We start from the raw sequence: 22,303 nt of genomic DNA on the forward strand, positions 1-22,303 counted from the left end.
TGTGCTGCATGAGACTTGACAGGTGTGCATTTTGACAAGTTCTAAGTGTAAGTGTATGCTAAGAATATATGGCTACACAAGTGAGTCATTTCAGGGGAGGAAAGTTTGTGGAGTCTGCTCACTCCCCTTCTCACAAGGATTAGAGCATATCCTTTAATTAATTAAGAGAGATTAAAAGTGCTTTAAGTTTTACAGAGCTTTTACAGCTTTTTTTCTCCTCAAAAGCAAAAATTTGTAATGTTAGTTGCTCTTGTAAGATGTAATGAGACTCTCAGTATCAGCAAAAAAATACCAAATGTTTCACCTCAGTATATTTGCTTTATATAGATATTTTCTTTTAATTAGGATTCTGAGGTGAAAGGGAGGCAAGAGAAGGGAGTGTAAGGCAGTATCCCTTAAAATCCTTCTTTCTGTGCCTTCCGAAATGGAGACTTCTGCAAGGCTGTGAAATACCTGGGAGCTGAGCAGGGATTCTGTTAGTGGACCAAAATTGCTGGCTTTCTTCTGGTAAAAAATTTCTGGTTTAGTACAACATGCACCAGAATTTCTAGAGAGGGTTCATTTCTATATTTTAACTGAGAGGATTATTTGGATTATAAATCAAATAGGTATTGAACAATTCTTTAATTAAGGGTGCAAAAACATAAATGCAGAACAAAGGAAATGACGAAATTATTGATACCTCCACAACTTTGAGAGAGTACATATTTCAGGCCTTAGTTGTGGTTATAACAGTAGCTGGTCTTCAGAGTGGAGTGCTGGTACTTGACACATTCTTCTTCCCCTTTTCTTTTTTCCCCCCTCCCTCATTGAAGTGTGGTTACATGCTCTCTTATTGCACAATATTTGGTTTTTTTCTCTGATATTCATCAACGCACGGTGTTCCACATACAGCTCTTTTTCAAGAGCCTTGTCAGACTAGAAGGTGTTATATCTTTACATAACAAAAAGTAATGCTTTGAAGAACTAAGAATTCTGTTTAAAGTATTCATTTTTGATGCCTGGTTTATTTTGATTTTTCATATCATTTAGTAATTCTAAACACGGGTCTGGTTGATTTTATTTACAGCTGAAACGTCCAGCATTTTTTTGGCAGTCAAATACCAGCATATTGAGTTACGTGTCAGATATTGGGGAATGTGAAGTTTAAGCTTGACTGTTGAAAGTGTGATTTTAATTGACTTGTTTCCAGCTCTGGGACAGCATGAGGGACGGAGTTGAAGCAGCATTCTGCTTCATAAAGTGTAAGGCCACCTTCTTCCTTCTCCTTTGTTTTAGCCTTTCAGGGTTTTTAAATACCACAAAACTTTCTTCCTGTCTGCTCTTGGTTTGCTCCCAGAGCATTTCCGCCCTCTTTAATAGGTGGAACAGGAGTCTTGTAGCACAGCCAGTTAAGTCTTGCTTCAGAGTTCCAATCCACAGCAGGATGAATTAAAGTTCAATATTTCACTTTGCTGCTAGTACAATAATATTTAAACATAGGGTGGTTTACTGAAATTCTTGGGACGAGAAAGAATGGTAATATAAAAAAATAATGGCCATATCTTGATGTGGTATGGAAGTGTCCAGATCTGCAGTGGGTGTTTTGTGAACACGGGGATTATTTTTCGTCTGAGTCTGGGGAAGGAAAAACCAGAACTACTCTAATATGTTTGGGAAAGATATTTTATTTTTCTCCCTGATTTTAAAGTTCCCGTTGAAGAATATTTTGTGGTAGCTGTAGCCAAAGATGTCTGGATGGTCTCTACTTGACCTTGATGCAAACACAGTAGGATCCAGAATATTGTGTCTTTCTATACCATAGTACAGGAATTTCTGGACATGCTTCTCATTTCTGGAAAATGCCAGATTCTTAACTTGTGCTTAGAGATGTTGGCACTTAACTGTTCATCAGGGAAAACATGTTAAAAATGTTCTGAGGGAGTGAAAACTGAATCTTGACTGTTAAAACTGAGAAGGGTATTTGTGGCTTTTATTTTTTACATTGCATTGACTAATGTTCTGTGGTTCAGCTGCTATCGTTGTTGATTACAGTGTTTCACCCCAATTTCCTCCAGAGAGTTGGCAGAAACTGCAACAAAGCTTTCTTGGCTGTTCTGCCAACCTTAGGTGGGTGGAGAGGAGAGATTTCTTTTCCATCTCCTCTCAAGTTATGCTTTAAGCAGCTCTGCCTTGCCGATTGTCAATGACTTCCCCTTTGTTTTGAGAAATACTGTTTATTTTGGGAGTAGTTTTCTCTCACACCTCCTTTCTGGAGTTTTTTGAAAGCTTTGGTGATGGTCTGTCTTAACTCAAAAATGCTATTTACACATTTCATAATCACAGCTGATAGAAGCCACTGGAAAATAAATACTTTAGGTTCAAATTGAGCCTGTAAAGTAGAAACACTTGTTAAGTTCCTTTCAGGAATTTAACAGAAATTTCAAAACTGCAGAATGCTTGTAAAAAATAGAGCTGTCAATATATTATTCTGCTTTGGGTTTGTGGTGGGGTTTTTTGTTGGGTTGGTTGAATTTTGGGGGGGCGGGGAGGGGCAAAGACAGCACTAGGAAGAATTAGAGAGCCTTTTGGTATTCAGTTAAGTGACAATCTCTTAGATTATGTGTTTTTTCTCATTTGCATGGGGGAGCTCTGTATGTATTTTAATAAATACTTTTAGCTAGTGAAGCAAAGGGGGTTTTGTCTTGAAATGGCAAGCAACTAGTTTCCTGTGGTGGTTGTTTTCTTTCCCAAACTATTTCCTTCAGAATGAACTTTCACCATTGTTGTTGACAATTCTGATGGATACAGTTTTTAATTTCTATACCTTTGGCTTGACATGGCATTTTACATTGAACAGTGCAGTGGGCAGAAGTCTGGGTTTGCTGTGGGATACCTGGATCACTAAGGAAGCATGTTTTGTAATTCCTTTGGGAAATAGGATACGGTTATCTTACTGCAGCCTGTCAGTCAAGGGTACAGTCTTCACTCTTGGCAGAGTTAGTCAGCCTGTTTATCCAAAAGCAAATACAGCAACAGCGAGATGCCAAGAGGAATTCCTGAACACTGTCCTGTTACATTTTATTTTCTGTTTAAATCAGTTGTGAGGACACATTCCCAATTGCTGCTCCAGGTCTGCAGCACTTTATTTAACAATCTTCATCTCACTCGGGTTCAATTTCAACCCATGGCTGCAGCACCCCTGGTTCCCTTCAGTGCTGTGCTGGGGAGGGAGAGGGGCACTGGCGGGTGAGGGAGAAGAAGGAACCTGCCAGCAGGTTAGCCTGGGAAAATCTGAATTCCAGGGCTAGCCCTGCCCAAGCTCTGCAGACAGAAACTTGGAGCTAGAGAGAGGAGGAGCAGGAGCATGAAACCAACTTTGCTAATAAAGCATCCAATACAGCTGTTTTACTATTTTGATGTCATTTGGTGTAATCGTGATACTAAACTGTATTGGGCTATCAACCATGTCACTGCCATCCCTGTGTCAGCTCTTTGGAAGGTGGACTTTTATCTCCAAGAGTCTAAGAGATAACCCCCTTAGTATTAAATATGATGTAAGTAATGCTGGTAACTGCTTCCCCACTGTAAATATGATAAACACACTGTTGAAGCTCAGTGTCACTACTGCAGAGCCCATTGTTTTGCCTCTCTTCTGCTGGATGGTTGTTGTAATTATAATAAAATCCTGCTTTCCAGGGCCAGGGGGTAGAACATATATTCCTCTGCATGCCTGGCTTGGCAGCTAGAGTCCTCCTGAGTGTTTTTCTATGTGTTTAACATGATACTTCTGATGCAATTCTGGTTAAATTTCAACTGGAAAAAATCTCAATTTCTAACACTTGTAGTGTTCTCCTTTTACAGAATTCTATTGTTTGTATGCATTATAAGCATAAATGGAATGAATGGCTGGAGCATAAAGTGTGGGGAAAGACCCACAGAAACTTAAATAAGTTGAAGGAATAGTCATGACAGGTTCACCTTGTTTGAAAATGCAGCTTAGCTTACTGCATCAGTACATTGGTTGTCCTGAGGGCGCATTGGGAGATTGTTTTTCTTGCCATGGGTAATTGGTTGAATAAGTGCAAGGAATCTTGCCAAGAGGGTGGTGGTGCAGTTTTCCCAGGCAGGGTGAGATCGGAAGTGCTGGCCAGGTGGAGTGGCCAAGTGTTTTTACAGAACAATTTTTATAGGTCAAGTCTTACCTCTCCACCTCCTCCACAGAGATTGATGACATAGAATATTTTTCAGAGCAGCCTCCTCCACGAACATTGTGTATGACTTTTCATCATGTGGCCACAGAGAAAATACTGGCAAATTTGAAAGGTTTTTTTAAGGAACTTCCAGTTCTTGCTGAGTTGAAAACCAGCAGGAGGAGGCAGCAGACAGGCTGCCCACACTTACCCCTCGTTTGGAGGAGGAAGAGTTCTCTTAGGCACAGCCAACTGCTGCTCCCTAATCTGTATCACACGTGGCTAGGAACATTGAAAAGGGGTATGTGTGTGGAAAAAAATCAGCTATGCCTCTGTGTATTTCTGTAGGCTGAATGAAGCACCAAAGGAAATGCCCATACTGCCTCTAGCTCTCAAAAATCTGCTAAGAAAGTGTGTCACTGTGGTATCAGCCAAGAAGGAAATGGCAGCTCCTGCTAAAAAAGAGGGTGTTGTTTTCTGTTAACTTTTATGCTGATTCTGTTTAGGGAGATGGGGGTGTACATGAGGGCTGTGCACCTGCAAAGCTGCTTTTCAGGGACCCCTTGGAGCACACTGTTTTGAAATTCCCTGGCCTGACAGTTTGCTCTCTCTGTAAGGCTTGTAGGACACTGCCAGACTGGTTGCAAAAGGTCTGCCTGTTAACCTCCTAGTCTGGAAGGCTGGATGGATGGAACGCTGTCTGGAGAGAGGCCTTCCAAGACCCCAGGCCAGGCCAAGTTTTCTATACTTAACATTGCTGTTGCCACAAGAGCAGCAGATGTTTGCACAGCAGACAAACAACGTTGATGATAAAGCAAATTGACCTTTTTTGGGACGAGCTATTTGGAGCACATTCCTAGGGCAATTCTTCTTTACATTTTTTGTTTTCCCCTTTTTTTTTTTTTTTTCCCCCTGGGGCACTATCTTAGCTGCTTGGCTCTACATTGATGTCTCTGCTAGAGGTGATAAAAAAGTTAAAGAGGAGGGAGGTTTTACAGACTTTTCCACTAATGCTGATACTACAAATCATTTAACCTACTCCAAACCTATTTTTGTCGTCTTTATTTTACTGAAGTAGTTATAGTGATGTTTATTTTTCCAGTGTCCCTATGGGAACCCTGGAAGATTTCAGCATGTAATAATTAAAGAATGACAGGCCTTTCCTTGCAATATAAAGTGAAGAAGAGCTTTGTGGTTTAAACAGCTATGCTGTTGCTCGTTAGCAAGAAATTGTGCCTTGTACTCTAGCCAGGCCTATAATGGTCAAAAAATGTTGAAGTTGAGAACTACATGTTTGTTTTCAATCAGTTGTTTTTCAGGTTAAAAGGCTCTAATGGCTTGTTTTAATTTGTTCAGTAGTATTTGTCAGTAGTATTAATATTTGTGTTCAGTCACTTAGTGTAGCACAGCTCAGGGTATCCAAGTAAGGCAGTACATTTTCTTATCACTTTTTCTATTGCAAGACCTTTCTTTTAAAGGAATAAAAGATTAATTGAAAGTTTGGGGAACCTCTCTGAACTTGAATAATATATTTCTGTTTAAAGTACATTTTAGAAGTATTTTAAATGTAATACAAATTTTTATTTTAATTTTATAATTCAGTATTTTGAATAAAGTTATTATGAATGTAAAGTAGAAGTATCAACTAAAGTGAAAATCTCAGTGTTATATGGCTGCATCTTTACTATTTGGACCCAGTGCTGGGTTTTCTTAATCATAAGCTGATATTCCTGTAGTTAGAACAGATGTAATTCCTGGTAGAGAATTGATTCCTGGTGTCTGAGTATTTTAGAAAAAAGAGACCAAGTTCAGACTTGGAACCACTGAGATTTTTAAAGGCTTTCATCCATTGTACTTCTCATGTTACCGGCGGTGTGCTGCATATATATATATACATTATAAACATAAGTCTCTGCATTCTTGTATCATTGTTGTTCAGATATGGTTTACAAAGCTACTTTAAGGACTAGGATGAAAAGTTTTTAAGTATTCATACTGGGGGTTTTAAGTATTAATACTACAGGTAGCTTGTGTCTCAAGCTTATAAAATTGCTTTGCTGAATAGAAGGCAGTAGGCTTTTGGACAAGGATGCGGTAGTGCCTTGAAGGCCTGCATGTTAATATTAAAATTCTATATTGAATTGATTAATATAATAGTGGTTTTTAGCAGGATTATTTCATATCGTTAGAAAGAGAAAATATTGAATTCTAGGAGAACCCAAATTTGGTTTCTTACACATTGTCTAGGTATATTTAACTTGGTTCTTACTTAGGGTCATTTGCTTTTGGAGCTTTTGAAAACTGTTCCCCATTTCTGCTTAGAAATGTTATTCTGAACAAACCGTTCTGCAATATGATGCCTGTTACAACTCTTCCTTGCAAATAAAGCTGCACTGATTCCATCAGCCTCTGTAGAGAGAGAAATGGACATAGATGGGCCCCTGTACCCTGAAAGCATAAGCTAGTAAGGTTATAATGGGCCTTGTAAAATGGTGTCTTTACAACGTGCTTTTTTGGTTTTTATTGTGATTCAGGAATGTGATGGTCAGTGCCTTGTCTGTTACAAAAATACTATCCCTGTTTCATAGATGTGAAACTGGGTGCAGTATCTCTAGTGGCTTGTTTGGGATCATTAAGCTAGACTGCCTTTGAGCCAGAAATTGAACTTCATGTTCCTGAGACCCATCCCAGTATGGATTATCAAACTGTCTTTTGTGAACCATATTTACTGAAGTTTCTGTTTTAGTAATAAGATTTCATTTGTGTAAAGTATTAAACATGCTTTTAAAACAATAATTTTATAAAGATCTCCTTTTCCTGCTAAATTACTTCAAGTTTGTTTTGTTTTGTTTTGTTTTTTTTACCAAGTGTATTGTTGTGTAGGTTTTGATGTAGAGTTATCAGTAACTTGGATGTTTTGCATGCATGCAGAGAGCATGTATTAATGAACCAGGACTCGTTGGTTGTAGTGCTAAATGGGGCTGAAAGAGGGGAATAGTCCTCCTGAGACTGTTTTACTGCAAACAGTGCTGGGGTTTTACCTTTCTGGAATACAATACATTATTTTTCTTACTGTTTTCAAATATATTATAAAAGAGGGGAAAAAGAAGAAGGAAATGAAGCTTAAGTTGAAATTATATTCAGCTTTTTCAGTGAATGTGTTAATAATGTCTTGAGTGCAACTGTTCTTCCTTCCAAACCCAAGAATTGACTATTAAGTGTTCCATGTGTTGAAGAAGTAGTTTTCAAAAAACACTGCATAATACATTGTGTAGGCCAATAATATTGTCCTTCCACTTACCATTCATCACCATTTTAATTTTTTATTGAATACAGTATTGTTTGGCTGATTGGCAAATAAATTAATATTGTCCAAAGTGAGCTCATTTTATTATGTTTTGCTTTTGCAACCAGAGTTATACAGCACAGATGCAGTGCATGTCTGTGAACTCAAAAGCTGTGGAAAAATATAGTCAGCTTGACTACATTTTTTTTAAATTAAAAAAAGGCAAAAGCAAGCTTACTTCATAAACCTTTTTCTCACAGCCATTTGGACTTAGTTCTTACTTCGTTATTTCTAGCTTTAAACTTCCTTGTATTCCTTTAAGATGCATAGGTATATAAGCAAAATGATCCATTGTTTTTAGGGCTCTGATTTCATCTATTTTGTGTTACTGTTACCTTGTTTTGTGATTTTTGTGTGGGTTGTTTTTTGGTTTTTTTAAAATGATTCTTTTTTTTCCCCTTTGTTTCAGCCAAACCTTTTACATCTAAAGTGAAACAGATGCGACTACATAAAGAAGATTTTGAGATTCTGAAGGTGATTGGTCGAGGAGCCTTTGGGGAGGTATGTGTGAGAAGGATGTGGAAGGGTTTGAGTAATTCTCTTGCAAACCTGCAGCAGTGAGGAGAGACTGTTAATAACAATACACTGATGTACAGGTTTTTACGTTATTTAGCCATAATGGATATTATAGGCCCACCTAATGTTTGATACAAGTACATCTTGATATATACATACTTTGGCAGCTCTTTCTAAGTCTTGTGAATTTTCAGAGAAGGCAGATTCACATGGATTAAGAGACCATGTTTCAGCTGTCTGAGGATAAATCATTTGCTTGACTAATTCTTTCTGGTCAGGAGGTGGAGGAGGCTGATGGTATAGAGATCTAATAATTTCTAATTTTCCTAATAACTGTATAGTCTGAAAGTAGTTTTTGCAGCTTAAATAGCCAAATATTGATACTGACATTCCAATAACATAGAGAAATCTCTCTCTTTCTGTCATTTAGTCTCCTATTTTAATGAATGTTTGAACATTTTTCCTGTATTTCTTTCAAGGACTGTAGCAGATGTTATTTTCTTTTTCAGTAGTCACCTGCTACTATCAAACTATACAATTTTTTGCTGCTCCTGATAAAGCTCTATCTTATTTGAAGTTGCCAGACAAGTGTGTTGATCACTAGGTCAAGGAAACTTTAAATTAAAAGTGTTAGCTTTCTGCCCCATTTTTCTTAATTCTTTTGGGTGCATGAGCTTTGTTTTTCACGCAGGACACTGTAGGAGGAGCAATCTAATGTACAACAGTGCCTTGAGTTTTTCATACCCAAATACACTGCAGATGTGGATAAGTGTGTAAAGCTTCTGCAGGAGGTACTCCATACTGCCTGAAAATACATGTGAACTGAAACCCAGAGAATAAGACTTTTCTGATCAAAGTCTTCATTGCCTTTGGAGATGGAAGTTCTGCTTGATAGGAGAGGATTTCTGGAGGCTCTGGCATGTGACAGAGGAGAGTTGTTCTCAGATTCACTTGCATATTTGCATCTTGTGTGAAAATCAGTCTTTGCTAGTCTGTGATTATGGAAGAGTAGACTCCTGTAGGTAGTATGTAAGGAAGAGGAATTTTTACTGTAGTGCGTGTCACTACATACTCCAATCCCTATGTGCAAATATAATCATTGGGCAGCTGTAAAAATAACAAAAAAAAGTTATTTAGCTGCTTTATCACTCTTGGTTTTGCTCCATCTGGAGTAAACCTTCTATATGAAGGAGACTGATGGCTGAAGTTACTCATGGATAATTTATATTCAGTCTAAACCTCTGCCACAGAGAATGTTGCAATCTCCATTTTGATGTAAACATGTCTGCTTAAAAGATTAGCCCTGGTCAGAGCTACCATAGGAGTTGCAGCTGAGTTCGTGTACAGACTGTGTTAAATATAAGAAAAAATCGCTGATGTTGGTGCTTTCTTGTCGGAAGGATCATACACAAAACCTGCCTTATATTGTGTTTTTAAGAGAAGTCATTTTTGTCTGCTAAATCAGCATCAAACTCCACAGCAGCTAAACCGCAAAGAAACCGTCGTTCTTTCTCAGGAAGTTCTTTGTGGTGAATCATCCCATGAACAGTGAGAATGTAACTTTCCCCATCCTCTTCTGGGGACAGTCTGTGTAATTGGTTAGTTCTCCTCCTCTAGGAACAGTGTTTCTTTCTAATTCCTTATCTGAGGAAGATAGCATGACTCTATTAAATTGTCAAAATCTTCAGGAAGGGGAAAACTGAAGTTCTTTCAGTGAAGATGTTTGGCTTTCTATGTTCTTAAAGTGGGGGTTAATACATATTTGGAAGGATATATGTCTTGCTAGCTTAGCAAAGACAAGTTCTACACAGACATTTGTCTAAGAAGTTCTATATGAAATTGCTAATTTTCCTGTAAAATAACCATTAAATATCTGAGGAAGAGTGAAAAAAGGACCACCAAATTTTACTGCTACTTAAACCACAAAAAACTATATTAATATTAAATTGCACAATACTTGTATTTACTGAGACAGATTAAGAAATCTGAAAGAATGTATTTTCTTTCCAGCAATCTATAAATGAGACCAAGGTTGCTCTAGGTTACTGGGAGGGGTAATTTTTGTCTCCTGAATCAACATAATTCTGAAATTCTGTAGACTACAAAGTTAGTGCAAGTTTTCTTTGGCACGGTCTCAGACTTTTTCTTATTTTGATTTTACGCTATTCAATTTCTTCAATTTGCATAGTCAAGAAATATTTCCCACTTTGTTTTTACAAGTTTAATGCAGAGAAAAAGTAGTTTAAACTAGTTACTGCTTATAACTGTAAGAATTCATTGTGCCTAGTTTTGTTTTTCCCCTTACCCTTTCTTCTGCTTTCTGAGAAGGCTTCCTTTTTGTCACATTATTCACATGCCCCTTCCCTCTGCATGCATACATTTACTTATTTGCAATTTTATGTGAGAGCGCTGTCTTTAGAAAACACAGATGTTTCGTTTGGGGGAGGAGCAGGATTATCATGGTAAAATTAATAATGTGGGCTTCAAGTGTTCCATTGTGCTGGCTTTGAGCAGCATGGTTTGGAAAACCTAACGCAAAACACGAAGACTTTAAAAACACTGCTAGGAAAGGTGAAGCAACTGGGCAACAGCTCTTGGTGGTGTCCCTCAGCAGTATAAAAGAGCAGCTTAGTGAAAGCTCTAATACCAAAATTTTCAGTTGGTTCTATTCTAGCTTAAAAAAAAAAAATTCAGTGTATGCTTATGCTAGAAAATATTAGGTTGTTAAATTGTTGATATTTTGAAGAGAATTAATTTTGTAGCTCGAGAATGAGCTAGTTACTCCTAAATTTTGTCATACAGTTATGAACAGTAACATTCTTTCTTGTCTGCTTGTTCTTGCTGGACAAGGAAACCAGTGTTGAATCTTCTTTTCTACTTTTATTGTTCTTCTTTTTCTTTTCATTTCAATTTTAATGGCTTCTGTTTTAGATTTTTTTCTGTATAAGGCTACTGCTTTTCAAGCAAAGGAAAAGTGCAGACAAATACCATAGAGACAAGTAGTCAAGCTTGGGGCAGAAGATGTCTGACAGAATGCCAAACTATACTGCTGTTTGTGGGAAATACGAAAAATGATTGGAAGAATGGGAAGAATCTCCGTTTCTGACTAAACCAAGATGTTTATATCAGCACATACCAATCATATTTTTTTGGGCTGCTCACAGGAAAATAAAATTTAAAAAAACCCCATCCTTTAAAAAGTCTAATTTTAAGAAGTTCCAGTAGCAAGACACTTGAGGATCACTAGGACAGGAATGATTACCCTTTCTTTGCTCTTTGACAGCTTCACTGGGGAAGAGAAAAGATCAGAACAAAACTGTATTTGTGCCTTTGTGTAGGTAGTAAATACTCTGTGTATATGTAAACACTCTGTGTAAATACTCTGTGTATATGTTTGTAATCGTGATTCAGAATTTTTTTGTTACAATTACAAACTGCACCAGTCTGCTCATTGCTGAACTGTCAGGTTTTACTTTCACAGTCTTGGAATAAGCATTTTAGAATTTACTTTCGTATAGCACTGAGATACCCCCAAAAACATGCTGTGATTGCAGAAAGATGGCAATGGTGTCTGTGATCTTTTGTGTGTGGTGGTTATTGATATGGAATAACATTAATGGCTTTCACAGACTAAAAGCTTCTGACTGATTGTAAACACAGCTGGTAAACACGAGTCTGTTTTTGTTCTTTAGTCACTCTTCAATGCTGCTACACATTCGCAGAAGGTACCAAGCCCTTGTTCATGCCACAGAAGGCCTGCGTTCCAAATCTTCGCCAAAGGCAGTGCTGTAGCTCTTGCAGTTGTGTCCAAGTGAATGCTGAATAGGAGACTGCAAATTCAGGCAGCTGTGCAGTTACTGTGTGTCTTTCAATGACCAAGTCCTTTGCAGAATAACACAGCCTTGCACTGAGCATGCTACAGGCAAGAAATGAAATCCTGAAATTGGCCTTGAAATACTTGTATTGTCTTATGCCTCTGGCTGCCTCTACTCCAGTGTTTAATGGTGGGGAAAACTTACTTTCCATGCTGGGCAGCAGCAGCTAGAATAGCCTTTTAATTTGTCCCTGCAAGAGTCCCAAAACCCTTAAAGGTCTTTTGGGCACAACGGCATTGTAGCTTCATACCACAGGCTGCATCATTGGGGGTGTCCCTGTCACCCAAGTTAAGTAGGTTACAGTGTGAACGCTGTGGTGCAATGTCAAGGCTTTCTCCTCCTGCCATTTCTCACTAGAAGTTGATACAGATAATGGCTTGCCAGAGCTTCTAACTTAGATTTAGCTAGTAAAGCAAAAGGATAATCAAGATCAAATCCGTGCTCTGGGCTATGTATCACTGCAGAGGATTCATCTTTCCCTAAAAAAAAATTGTGATTCTCAGTCTTGGCTTACTGTGTACAGCAGAGCACACATTCTTTATGAATTAAAATTATTATAGGCTAAAGTAATAATCCATTTTTGTGTTTCAAATCTGAAGGTTCCTTGAGGGATTCCAAATCTGAACTTGAACCTCATGTGAGGTAACCTTTAAAAATTTCAGTCCATAAACTAGTTTAAACAAATAAATGTAGTACCTTTCTGTCTTATCTCCTCCTTTTATCTCCCAGCCACTCCCTCCCCCTGCAACCCCAGAAGGCAGCAGTGTCAAGAGCAGGGCTGATAATGCCCATGTGGGAAGTGGCAGCTGCTTGGGCTGTGAATCTGTAGCTAGGCAAGAGCTACTCTGTGAGATACATGTTGGTTTAGACATCAGAGTATTGCAGTCCTTTAACCTGTGCTTTTGCTTGTTCGTGAAGCTGTTGCAGGTGATGACACATTTGAAGATGGTTGAAAGAGGTTCGCATGACACTTTCTTCAAACTGTCTGATCCTGTATTTTTTTTTCTGTTTTCCCTGTCTTCACACATTGCTGGTTTACTGATTATGAAAGAGTTGAAAGGAATGTAGGAATCAACCTTCATATTTTTTTGTCACTGGCCTGCAGGATGAAGATGATGATAATCTGTGTGACAGCATGTTGGTTTGTAACCAGATGCACACAGAAATAAACTTTTATCTGTTTTAGCTTTAAGATTTCTTTGAAAGGGAAGAGACAGAATAGGATAGTTGGAGAATGGCTGTTAAAATGCAGTGATTGTTGAACTTTTCTATAGTTGGGATGATGATGCTGGTCTAGTTGTGATCAGCAGCTTTGAGTTCGTGGCACTTCCATACCCATTTTGGTTAAAACACTGAGCTTTCCATGCCCAAGGAAGCCTGAACTATGGGAACAAGTTTGTGTAAACTTCTTCGCTCCCTCTTTCCTAAAAATATTCTATGTTAGCTTATATTATAGCTAAACAAAACTAATATTCTCAGAAAAGGATGGTGTCAGTGAACTTTGTTAATTTATTATTACAGAGGCCTATGGCATCTAATGTTTCAGAAACTATGAGGGGAGGAGGGGCAGCTGGGCAGGCTTGTTTTATTAAGTTTTACTTCTCTAGAAATTGTGCATTTCGCTGTTTCCCTGCTACTTACAACAGACATGATAAAGAGCTCGTTGGACTTCAGGTGGAAAACTGTGAAGTCATACTATCTTTGAAGAAAATCTAGTGCATTATTTCAGACAAGAGTGGAAGTTGTTTTATGGCAAATCTACAGTTTTATTTGTGTTTAAAACCAAAGAGACACTATTTTATCTTGACTTAGAATCTGCTATGCCATTACCTTTTCTTGAGGGCTCTAGAGTTTAATTAGTGTGTAGGACTGAAGCCCAGGAATATAAAGCATAGGGCCAGAGAGTTTCATGACAGCATGATAGAGCAAGAAGTGTGATGTTGAGAAATACCAGTTTTACATTCATGGTCACCTAGAAAAAATTATACATAGGGAAAGTGTGATACAGAATGACAGCTTACAATAGGCTTGGAATTTTCCTTTACCGTTGTGGTGTTTCTCTCTTGATGGTGTAGTATTGTGTTGATAGTAAAAATGTGTCCAGAACACTCAGGAAAAAACCTCCAAAACTGCAAGGTTACGTAAAAATGGAAACAATCTGCATTTCCGTGTTGTAACTTATTTATCTTTCATTTCTCTTTTCCAGGTTGCAGTAGTAAAACTGAAAAATGCAGATAAGGTTTTTGCCATGAAGATACTTAATAAGTGGGAGATGCTGAAGAGAGCTGAAGTAAGATCAGTAATGTTTTCCATGATTGTGCCCCCTCTTACTCTACTGAATTGTCACAAATGTCCACAAGGCTCTGTGTGTATTAGAGGGATGGAGGAGGTGCTTCACTGTTTACTGACAGTAAAAGATTAATATTACATAAGCTTAAAGCAATTCATCAGAAGGGTTAAAATGGCCTGGAATCTTGACTTATGTGGGGCTGGATGTTTTTGACATTAGGTCTTTTCTGTAATTGCCCAAGAATTACCAACTACACAAGCGATCTTTTAATGCATTTATTCCAGTTGGGAATGTAGTCTGTAGCAAGTATTTTCCATGATGGAAGGTAGTTACTGAGCTATAAAAAGGTAATTGCTGAGCCATAGCTCATCAAACTTATTAGTTTATCAGTAGGTGGAATTTAGTCAAGGCCCAATTAGTAGACTGAAAAATCAGAAAGATAAAAGTTTCAAATTAATTTGAGTGCATGTTTCCTAAAAACGTTCATCTGCAAAAATACGGGAAAAAAAGTGCCTCATTAAAGCTGGAGTCCATTTTGTGTGTGAAAAAGGTGGAACAGCTCTTTTAGCAGCCTTGCTTTTGCCTTAGCTGCCTACCTTCATTATACAACTCTGCTCTTCATGAAGTCCTTGATATATTTCCCTGGATTCCTTTGAAAGGAAGCTTATAACATGCAGTCTACACCTGAATACTTGTGTATTAATTTTAGATGGAAAATGTATCTAACTCTCTAATTTGCTTTGAAATTCTTCATCTGTGCATACTAAAAATACACTCATAAATACATAGTTTTTATTTGAGACCTCAACTTTGCTGCTCTCAGGCTGCCTTGCTGTTCAACTGCTTCCAAGTTTATTTTGATTTCCGCATTTATATTTTAATTACATCTTGGTAGGAAATGAGATCAATGGGAAACCATCACACTTTAAAAAAAATGTATTCAGACAAATTAAAGCCAATTTCTGATGTGTGCACATCCTGTCTCTTTTAATGAAAATGTTATCACATTAAGAAGTATAAATGGCTTGCAGATTGGGGTTAGATGTACACAATGTGTTTCCTTTTTATCCAGAAATCATTCAAATACTGAGCAATCTGGCAGTAGTCTTGATACAAAGAGGTATTTCTCTCCAAGACAAATGTCATTACTGTAAGTTTTATTATTTTGGTGAAAAAGAAAAGACCAGGAATAAAGCTCCACTCTATTTTTAAATGTACCCTTTTAAAGTGAGTTTGAAAACTGTTCCTTTTCATTAACATACAGTTATAAATAGGTTTCAAAAATTTTTCTCTATGCAAGGTATTAAAAATACTCTTCCCATGGGTCCAGCTGAATTTCTGAAAGTCTGAACCGTTAGCCTGAAAAGAATTACAGCTATGTTTTTCCATGTATTTGTAACCCATGGGTATATAGTGGAAAGAGAACCATCTGGAGTGAAAATGCATTATACAGCATGACCTTCAGCAACTATAACCTGTCATTTTTAAACATTCATGAATGCACTTCTTACTACTGATGGGGAAAATGACCCATTTGGGCTCTGTTAGCAGTGTGCTGCACTAACACTGAGATACACAGGAAAACCGCACAGTCCAAAAACACAAGAAGAGCATATAGATAGATCTGTATGCTCATATATCTCTGTATCAACAGTGTGGGAAGTGGGAGTCATTTGTAAAAGCAAAAACGGAGTATGTACTCAGAAGAGTCTTGAGAATGCCAGATTAAGGTTGACAACTGCAAACTCTGAGTGCAAAAACTTTGTTACGATGAAACGATACAGGTTGCAAAGTCGGTGTTCTTTTTTGTATAACACAGAGCGTAGGTTTTCCAAATACTTGTCCCTGTTGAGATGGGATGTAGAACTGGGAACGTTACTGATACAAGGAGTACCTGGAAGTGTGTGACATCTTGCTGTTACACTCCCAGACCTGTTACCCTGAGCGTTGACAGTCACTTAGAGTTACACGTGTGCCACGCTGGTGCCAGATGAGGCTCAGGAGGGACCAGGACAAATACTGTGCAGCATGGCAGCAGTCAGCACCCCCAGGAAGTGCTGACTCTGAGCTGTGAGGACAGGAGCACCAAACAGCAGAGCAGGTCAAATTCTTTGCTGCTTGAAGGCCACGATAACAGGAGAGATACAGCTGTTGCACTGAGTTGGCTTTCCTATGACAAGAGAGTTGGATCAGATGACCTCTGGAGGTCTCTGCCAACAGTTCAAGGAGACTGCCTGGGGAAGATGAAGTGTAATGCCAGAATAATGGATGGCACAAAAAAGGCTTCATTTTAAGAAAGCTTAATTGAGCGATGTTACTAATTAAAAGAACCACTGCTACTGTCTCTTTTTGTTGTTGTTGGATTTTTTTTTTTACCACTTCAACTCTGGCTGTTGCTGTCTCAGCTGTGATCTACTGTGGTAGTAGCTGTTGCTTCAGCTCTAGGCATGCTGCCCGGAGGTGGGTGTCTGGAGTGCTCAAGGAATGCGCAGTCTTTTGTCAAATCATGGCAAAAACAAGTGGAATTATATAAACTCTCTAGTAACTAATCCTATGAATTGTGTCATAACAAGTAGAGAAACTACCTGTTATTTATCCTTGTGAAAACAAGAGTTCATAGTTATCTCTTTCTGAAATATGTCAAGAAGGAAGGAAAAAAGTCAAGCTGAAGCATCAAACAGCTTTTCTTCCTTCTGAGGATGATCCATACTCATTCTCCTACCCCAAGTCTATTTTTCATTCAATAACCTTTGAAGGTATTTGTTTTAAGTATGTCTTGCTATTTTCTCAAATTTTACTGATTTATCTCATGCATTGTGCAATGATTAAAGTATGTCATCTTTATTTTTCCTGGTCTGCATTGTTCTTACTCACTGTATTCACCAAAAAAAGCACTTGTGGTGGTTTATTTGCTTGGAGGAGGGAGTTACTTTCTGCTCGGTTTTTGCTGCATGTATTCTTGTGCATAGCTCAATTTCAAATGATATTTCACTTTTCATTCTTCACTTTCCAAATCTCATAGCCATCAAAAGCTATGCCAGGGTTCTGGTATTTTCCTATTGGATTTGCAAATCAAACTGAAAAAATAAAAAGCAAAGGCTTGAATTTCCTTTAAACTTAGCTGTCTCGAAAATGGAAGAGACAGAGCAAGGTTCAAAATGATGAAACATCTTTGTGAAGAGCAGAGTGTGCTGGATAGAATATGGTCTGTGTTTTTCTCAAACTCCCCATCTGCCTTCTAAATAGAGCCCATACAATATTATTCTTTCCTCTGCACTATCTTTTACATATTTTTTTCTGAACAAAATTGTGCATTGGCTTTGTTATTTGGTATCTTTTGTTTTCTTGTGATATTAGCTTCAGAACTCACACCCTTCAAAATGTTTATAGGATTTCTTTGCTGTAGTTTCTTTTTTGGCTTTACATCTGTTTGGTCACTTTTGTCTGTCATTCTGCAAAGTTGTTTCGGCTGAGGTATTTTTTTCACTACTCAGGGCAAGTTGCAAGACCTTCATTGGATTAAATACCTTGCTGCTTTGCACTTGGTTATTTTCCTCACATTTAATCTTCTTTTGTCTTGTACAAACCTGTGTTTCACAATTAAAACATTTGTTGGCAGTTCTTGTTCCTCCTCTGTTTCACTTGATTTGAAGGCACCTCTTGCCTCCTGTTTTTCTTTCCAGTATATTGAGAGGAAACCTCTTGGGATGTCTGATCAACAGCTTATATCTGGCAAGAGCAATATTCACTTCTCCCAGCTTTTCCTGAGCAAGGGGTGTGGAGAAAACCCCAAGTGGTTAATGATTGTCAAATGATGACTACATGGAGTTATTGGCAGCTACTTTCAAATGAAAAGAACCTTGCTTATATGGAAACTCAAGTGTAAAGCTAGGACAACAGCATGATGAGATAAAACAATGACACAAGACTCCAGATTCCAGCTTTCTGACTCCTCGTGCAGTTACAGTTACCTAATGCCATTATTTATTGTTTTTCTTAATCATACACTGCTATTCTGTCATTATTGATACTTCAAGATTTTGACATTTTAGACAATGGGAAGCAGCAGCTTATTTATCCCTTTGCCTCACTTAACAGTACAGAGAGGTATAACTGTTTAAATTTGAAGAAGGTGGGCTCTTCTCATATCTATTTTTTTTTATATTTTGTCTTGTGTGGATAGTGTAATAAATGGCTTTTTAACTGACAGGCATTTTGGATTTTTTTTCCCCTGAATATAATGTCAAAACATAGTCAGCTTGCTAAATGTTTTTTTATATATTTTACTTAAAGGCTATAATTATTTATCTCCCCTTCAGACAGCCTGTTTTCGAGAAGAGAGAGACGTGTTAGTGAATGGAGATAACCAGTGGATCACAACATTACATTATGCATTCCAGGATGAAAACTATTTAGTGAGTGTTGCTTTTATATATATGTGTGTGTGTATATATATATGTCTGGGTGGAAATGCAGAGTCTTAGTTGTGGTTTGAGACAGAAACGTAGTTTATTTGTTAATTTCGTGTTCTGGACTATACAGATCACGTGAGGATCTGTGATTTTGTGCATAAGATTCTGAAGGGTGGAGACTGGTCGAAAACTTTGAAAGTTTTGTTGTAAATACCTCAGAAAGGCAGCTTTGTTTTCTAGACCACTTTGCATTTGTTGATAAACACTGGTCTATCTGCGTAATCTTTGTACAATTTGTCATTCCATTAAAAGTGGACTTACTAACATGCATTTTCTATTTTACTTCAGTTTTTTATGATTAACCATGCTGATTACTGTTTTACAGAGAGAAATAGGGAGTAGCCCTGTTTTGAAACAACTTACTATTTTGAGGACTTAAACTCAGTAAGCTGTCTCAAAACAATAAAATGTTATTGCAGCATGGAAGAACGCCACTAAATGCTCATAAATAAGAGTTGGAAGCTGTAGTTGTAGATTAAAGTGTCTCTTTTATGTTATTTAATTTCTGAGTATTTTGAATGACTTGCAAAATGAAGCTAATATGAGTAATAGTGGTCAATTTTCTATAAAATCCTTCCCACTTAAAAATGTTTTGATTGTGATACAGTTTTGGTAATATTTACGCCTGAAAAAGTAAACAACAACACATTGATGGCTTTTGATTGTTTGGGTTTTATTGCTCTGTGCTTTGGATTCTCTATCATTAGCAATTCTAATAATTTCTTTAAAAAACTACTAACAGCCACAGTCATTTATTCCTCCCAGTCCATCCCATACATGAAGTGCTACACATGGAACTCTTGCAGACTTGCAGTGTTTTCTGCCATTATATTGCACTTTGTTCTGCCAGCTCAGATGCTTGGGGATCCACGGGTTTTGGTAGGTTTGCACAGAAGACTGGGCTCTGCATTTCTAAGTCTAACTGTTGGCTTAAATACCTCCCAGCCAGCTTCATGCTTTGTTAATGGGGACAGTAAAAATAATCTCATGTATTGTGTAATTCTGATCTTATCATTAACAACATTTCAAGGAAAATATTATATATTCCACAACAGCCTGCTAGAATTTGTTTTATTCTTGCCAGTTTCCTTGTTTTCACTAAGCACAGAGCAGGTTCTGTTCTTCATCTTTGATAGTCTGCTGACAGGAGCTAGTTTTGCAGCTTCCTGGGCAAACTATCAGTAATACTGGAAGTTTGTATCATCACTAGTTCTCTGTATGCTTTTTATTAAAATCATGTGTAACAGAAGCGGCCTTTAAAAAAAATCTGTGTAGGTTGAGCAGTAGATACGGTTGAACAGTGACTGTTGTTTGCCTTGAGATGGACCTCAACAAACTGGAGAACTGGACAGAGTGAAATCTCATGAAATTCAGCAAAGAAAAAGGCAGTGCCTTGCACCTGGGGTGGAATAAAACAAACCCAGTACATGCTGGGGGCCAAGTGATTGGAAAGCTGCTTTGCTTGAGGTCCTGGTGGATAACAAGCTTAACCGTGAGCCAGCACTGCACCCTCGCAGCAAAATAGGCCAGGAGTATTCTGGGCTGCAAGGAAAAGTGTTGCCAACAGGTCAGGGGAGGTCCTTCCTCTCTGCTCAGCCCTGCCCCAGCTGCACCTGAAGTGCTGTGTCCAGGTCTGAGCTCCCCAGGGCAAAAGAGAGATGGAACTACTGGAGCGAGTCCGCTGCGAGCGCAGAAAGGTGATTGAGACACTGGGGCATCCTTCCTGTAAGGAGAGCTGGGATTCTTCAGCCCAAATTAATGTAGGATTGAGAGGGGGGTTATCATCCGTGTGTGTAAATACCCAGTGGGGGGAATGAAGACAAGGGAGCTGGATTCCTCTCTGTAGTGCCTGGTGAGAGGACAGGAGCCAGTGCACACAACCTGAAATACATGGAGTTTCATCAGAGCACAAGAAAACCCTTCTTTATTGGGAGATGCTCAAACCCCAGCTGGAGACAGTCACCATCAGCCTTTTCTAGCTGACCCTACTTGAGCAGATGAGGTCTCAAGAGGTCCCTTCCATGAAATGAATCTGTGATTTAGGATTAAATGCCTGTTTTAAGCTTCCACTAGTTACTAGAATTTAGTATTCCTAAATCTGTCCTTTTCTTTCTCTTGGAAGGATGGTGCTGTTGTACAGTAGTATTTTGAGAAGTATTTGAGATACTGGATAGATCTGGATGATTGCGTATATTTAGAAAGTATTTTTAAAGCTTTAAAAAAACCCAAACTTTTTTTTAAGGGCATGGATATTTGACATTGGATATTTGACGGAACTTTTTATTTAAAGCTTAGATTTTAGGTCCAGCTGTCATTCCTATGCATGCATTCAACTTCATTTGCACAACTTAATACCCTGAGTTATGGTTTAAGTGTTGGCTTATTCAAGGAGTTGAAGGTTTCCATGTGATTAGGCTACTATGGTGCTCTTGCAAACATAGGAGGAGGTGCAGAATCCTGTGTTGTAAGGGCCAAAATTCTATTATTTTGGTTTATCCAGGAGCTGAGTTGCAGAGGTTTTAAAAGTGCTGAAGAGTGAGTACAGAGATCCCACATCAGTTAGGAGAATCTGAGGAGGTTTTTTTTCAATATACTTTCAAAGCAGTAAGTTCAGCTCTTGGAGATGTCTGTACAATGCATCAGTTAATAATCAATATCTGAAGTTTCAAAGGTTTAATGCATTTTCTAAAACTGTAAAACACAAGAAACTAATACTATCAATCTTGTTCCAGAAGGAGTGTAGGAGCAATATTTATCTTCTGTAAGGGTTGTGAGCTTAATTTAAGTTTATTATTCCTGTCACAAAGCAACAGATGAAAATTTGACTGTCAACACATTTAAAATCTTGGGGAAATGCCTTTTGTGCTTTTTTATGCACTTGGAATCAGTGAGGATGCGCAAGTTACTATGTCTCAAGCTGTTAAAAATCTTTGTTCATCACCTTTATTGTTATGGAAAATATGAGGGAAAAGAAACAGGTGTAAGATTTCTGCCTGCCCCTCATCTTCCCTAGAGCTGGTATAATTTTGCAGACTTTTTTTCCTCATATTTTAGTGTCTTTTTCTGAAAATGGGATAGGCAAACAATTTAGGGGAAGTAATGCAAATAGTCCCTTTAGGTTGCATTTTCAGAATTTTAAAGAAACAAATTGGGGTGTACATTGTTACATCTTCAATACTTTTTATTATTTATGGTCTTGTTAAGAGTCACTGCTTCAAATGCAGATAGGGTGCCTTCCTAGGAACAGACTGGAGCTCTAAGCAAAAACTTCCAGATACTCTGTACTTCAGTGGAAATTTATTCTCAGGGGTGTGATTTGATTCTTGGGGCTGTCTTGTGTAGGGCCACGAGCTGGACTTTGATGATCATTGTGGCTCCCTTCCAGCTCAGGATATTCTGTGATTCTAATAGACCTCTCCACAATGATGTTTGAAAGTAACATCTTAGCAGTTCATGTAAAATTAGAATGCTTATAATTAGTTTGTTAGCTATAATTAGCTTGATTTTTTTTTTTTTTCTTTCCCCCATTTGCCCTTTCAGGTGCTGTTTCATAATTAAAACCAAACTAAACAAAGCTAAAATATATTAAACCTGAGTTTCACACTGAAGTTTCACTTTTCCCAGCCATTTTA

At 38.0% G+C, this 22,303-nt stretch overlaps 1 protein-coding gene across 10 annotated transcripts in view; it reads left to right on the forward strand.

Annotated features, from left to right (window-relative positions):
- CDC42BPA (CDC42 binding protein kinase alpha) overlaps positions 1 to 22,303 on the forward strand; it is a 184,279-nt gene that overhangs the window by 51,717 nt on the left and 110,259 nt on the right. For all 10 annotated transcript variants that reach the window (XM_032103270.1, XM_032103268.1, XM_032103269.1 and 7 more), the window contains exons 3-5: positions 7,928 to 8,019; positions 14,116 to 14,199; positions 18,519 to 18,614. In XM_032103270.1, the coding sequence (XP_031959161.1) occupies positions 7,928 to 8,019; positions 14,116 to 14,199; positions 18,519 to 18,614 (272 nt within the window). The remainder of the gene's footprint in view (positions 1 to 7,927; positions 8,020 to 14,115; positions 14,200 to 18,518; positions 18,615 to 22,303) is intronic.

The sequence above is a fragment of the Corvus moneduloides genome, chromosome 3 (assembly GCF_009650955.1).
Source record: "Corvus moneduloides isolate bCorMon1 chromosome 3, bCorMon1.pri, whole genome shotgun sequence".
Lineage (NCBI taxonomy): Eukaryota > Metazoa > Chordata > Aves > Passeriformes > Corvidae > Corvus > Corvus moneduloides.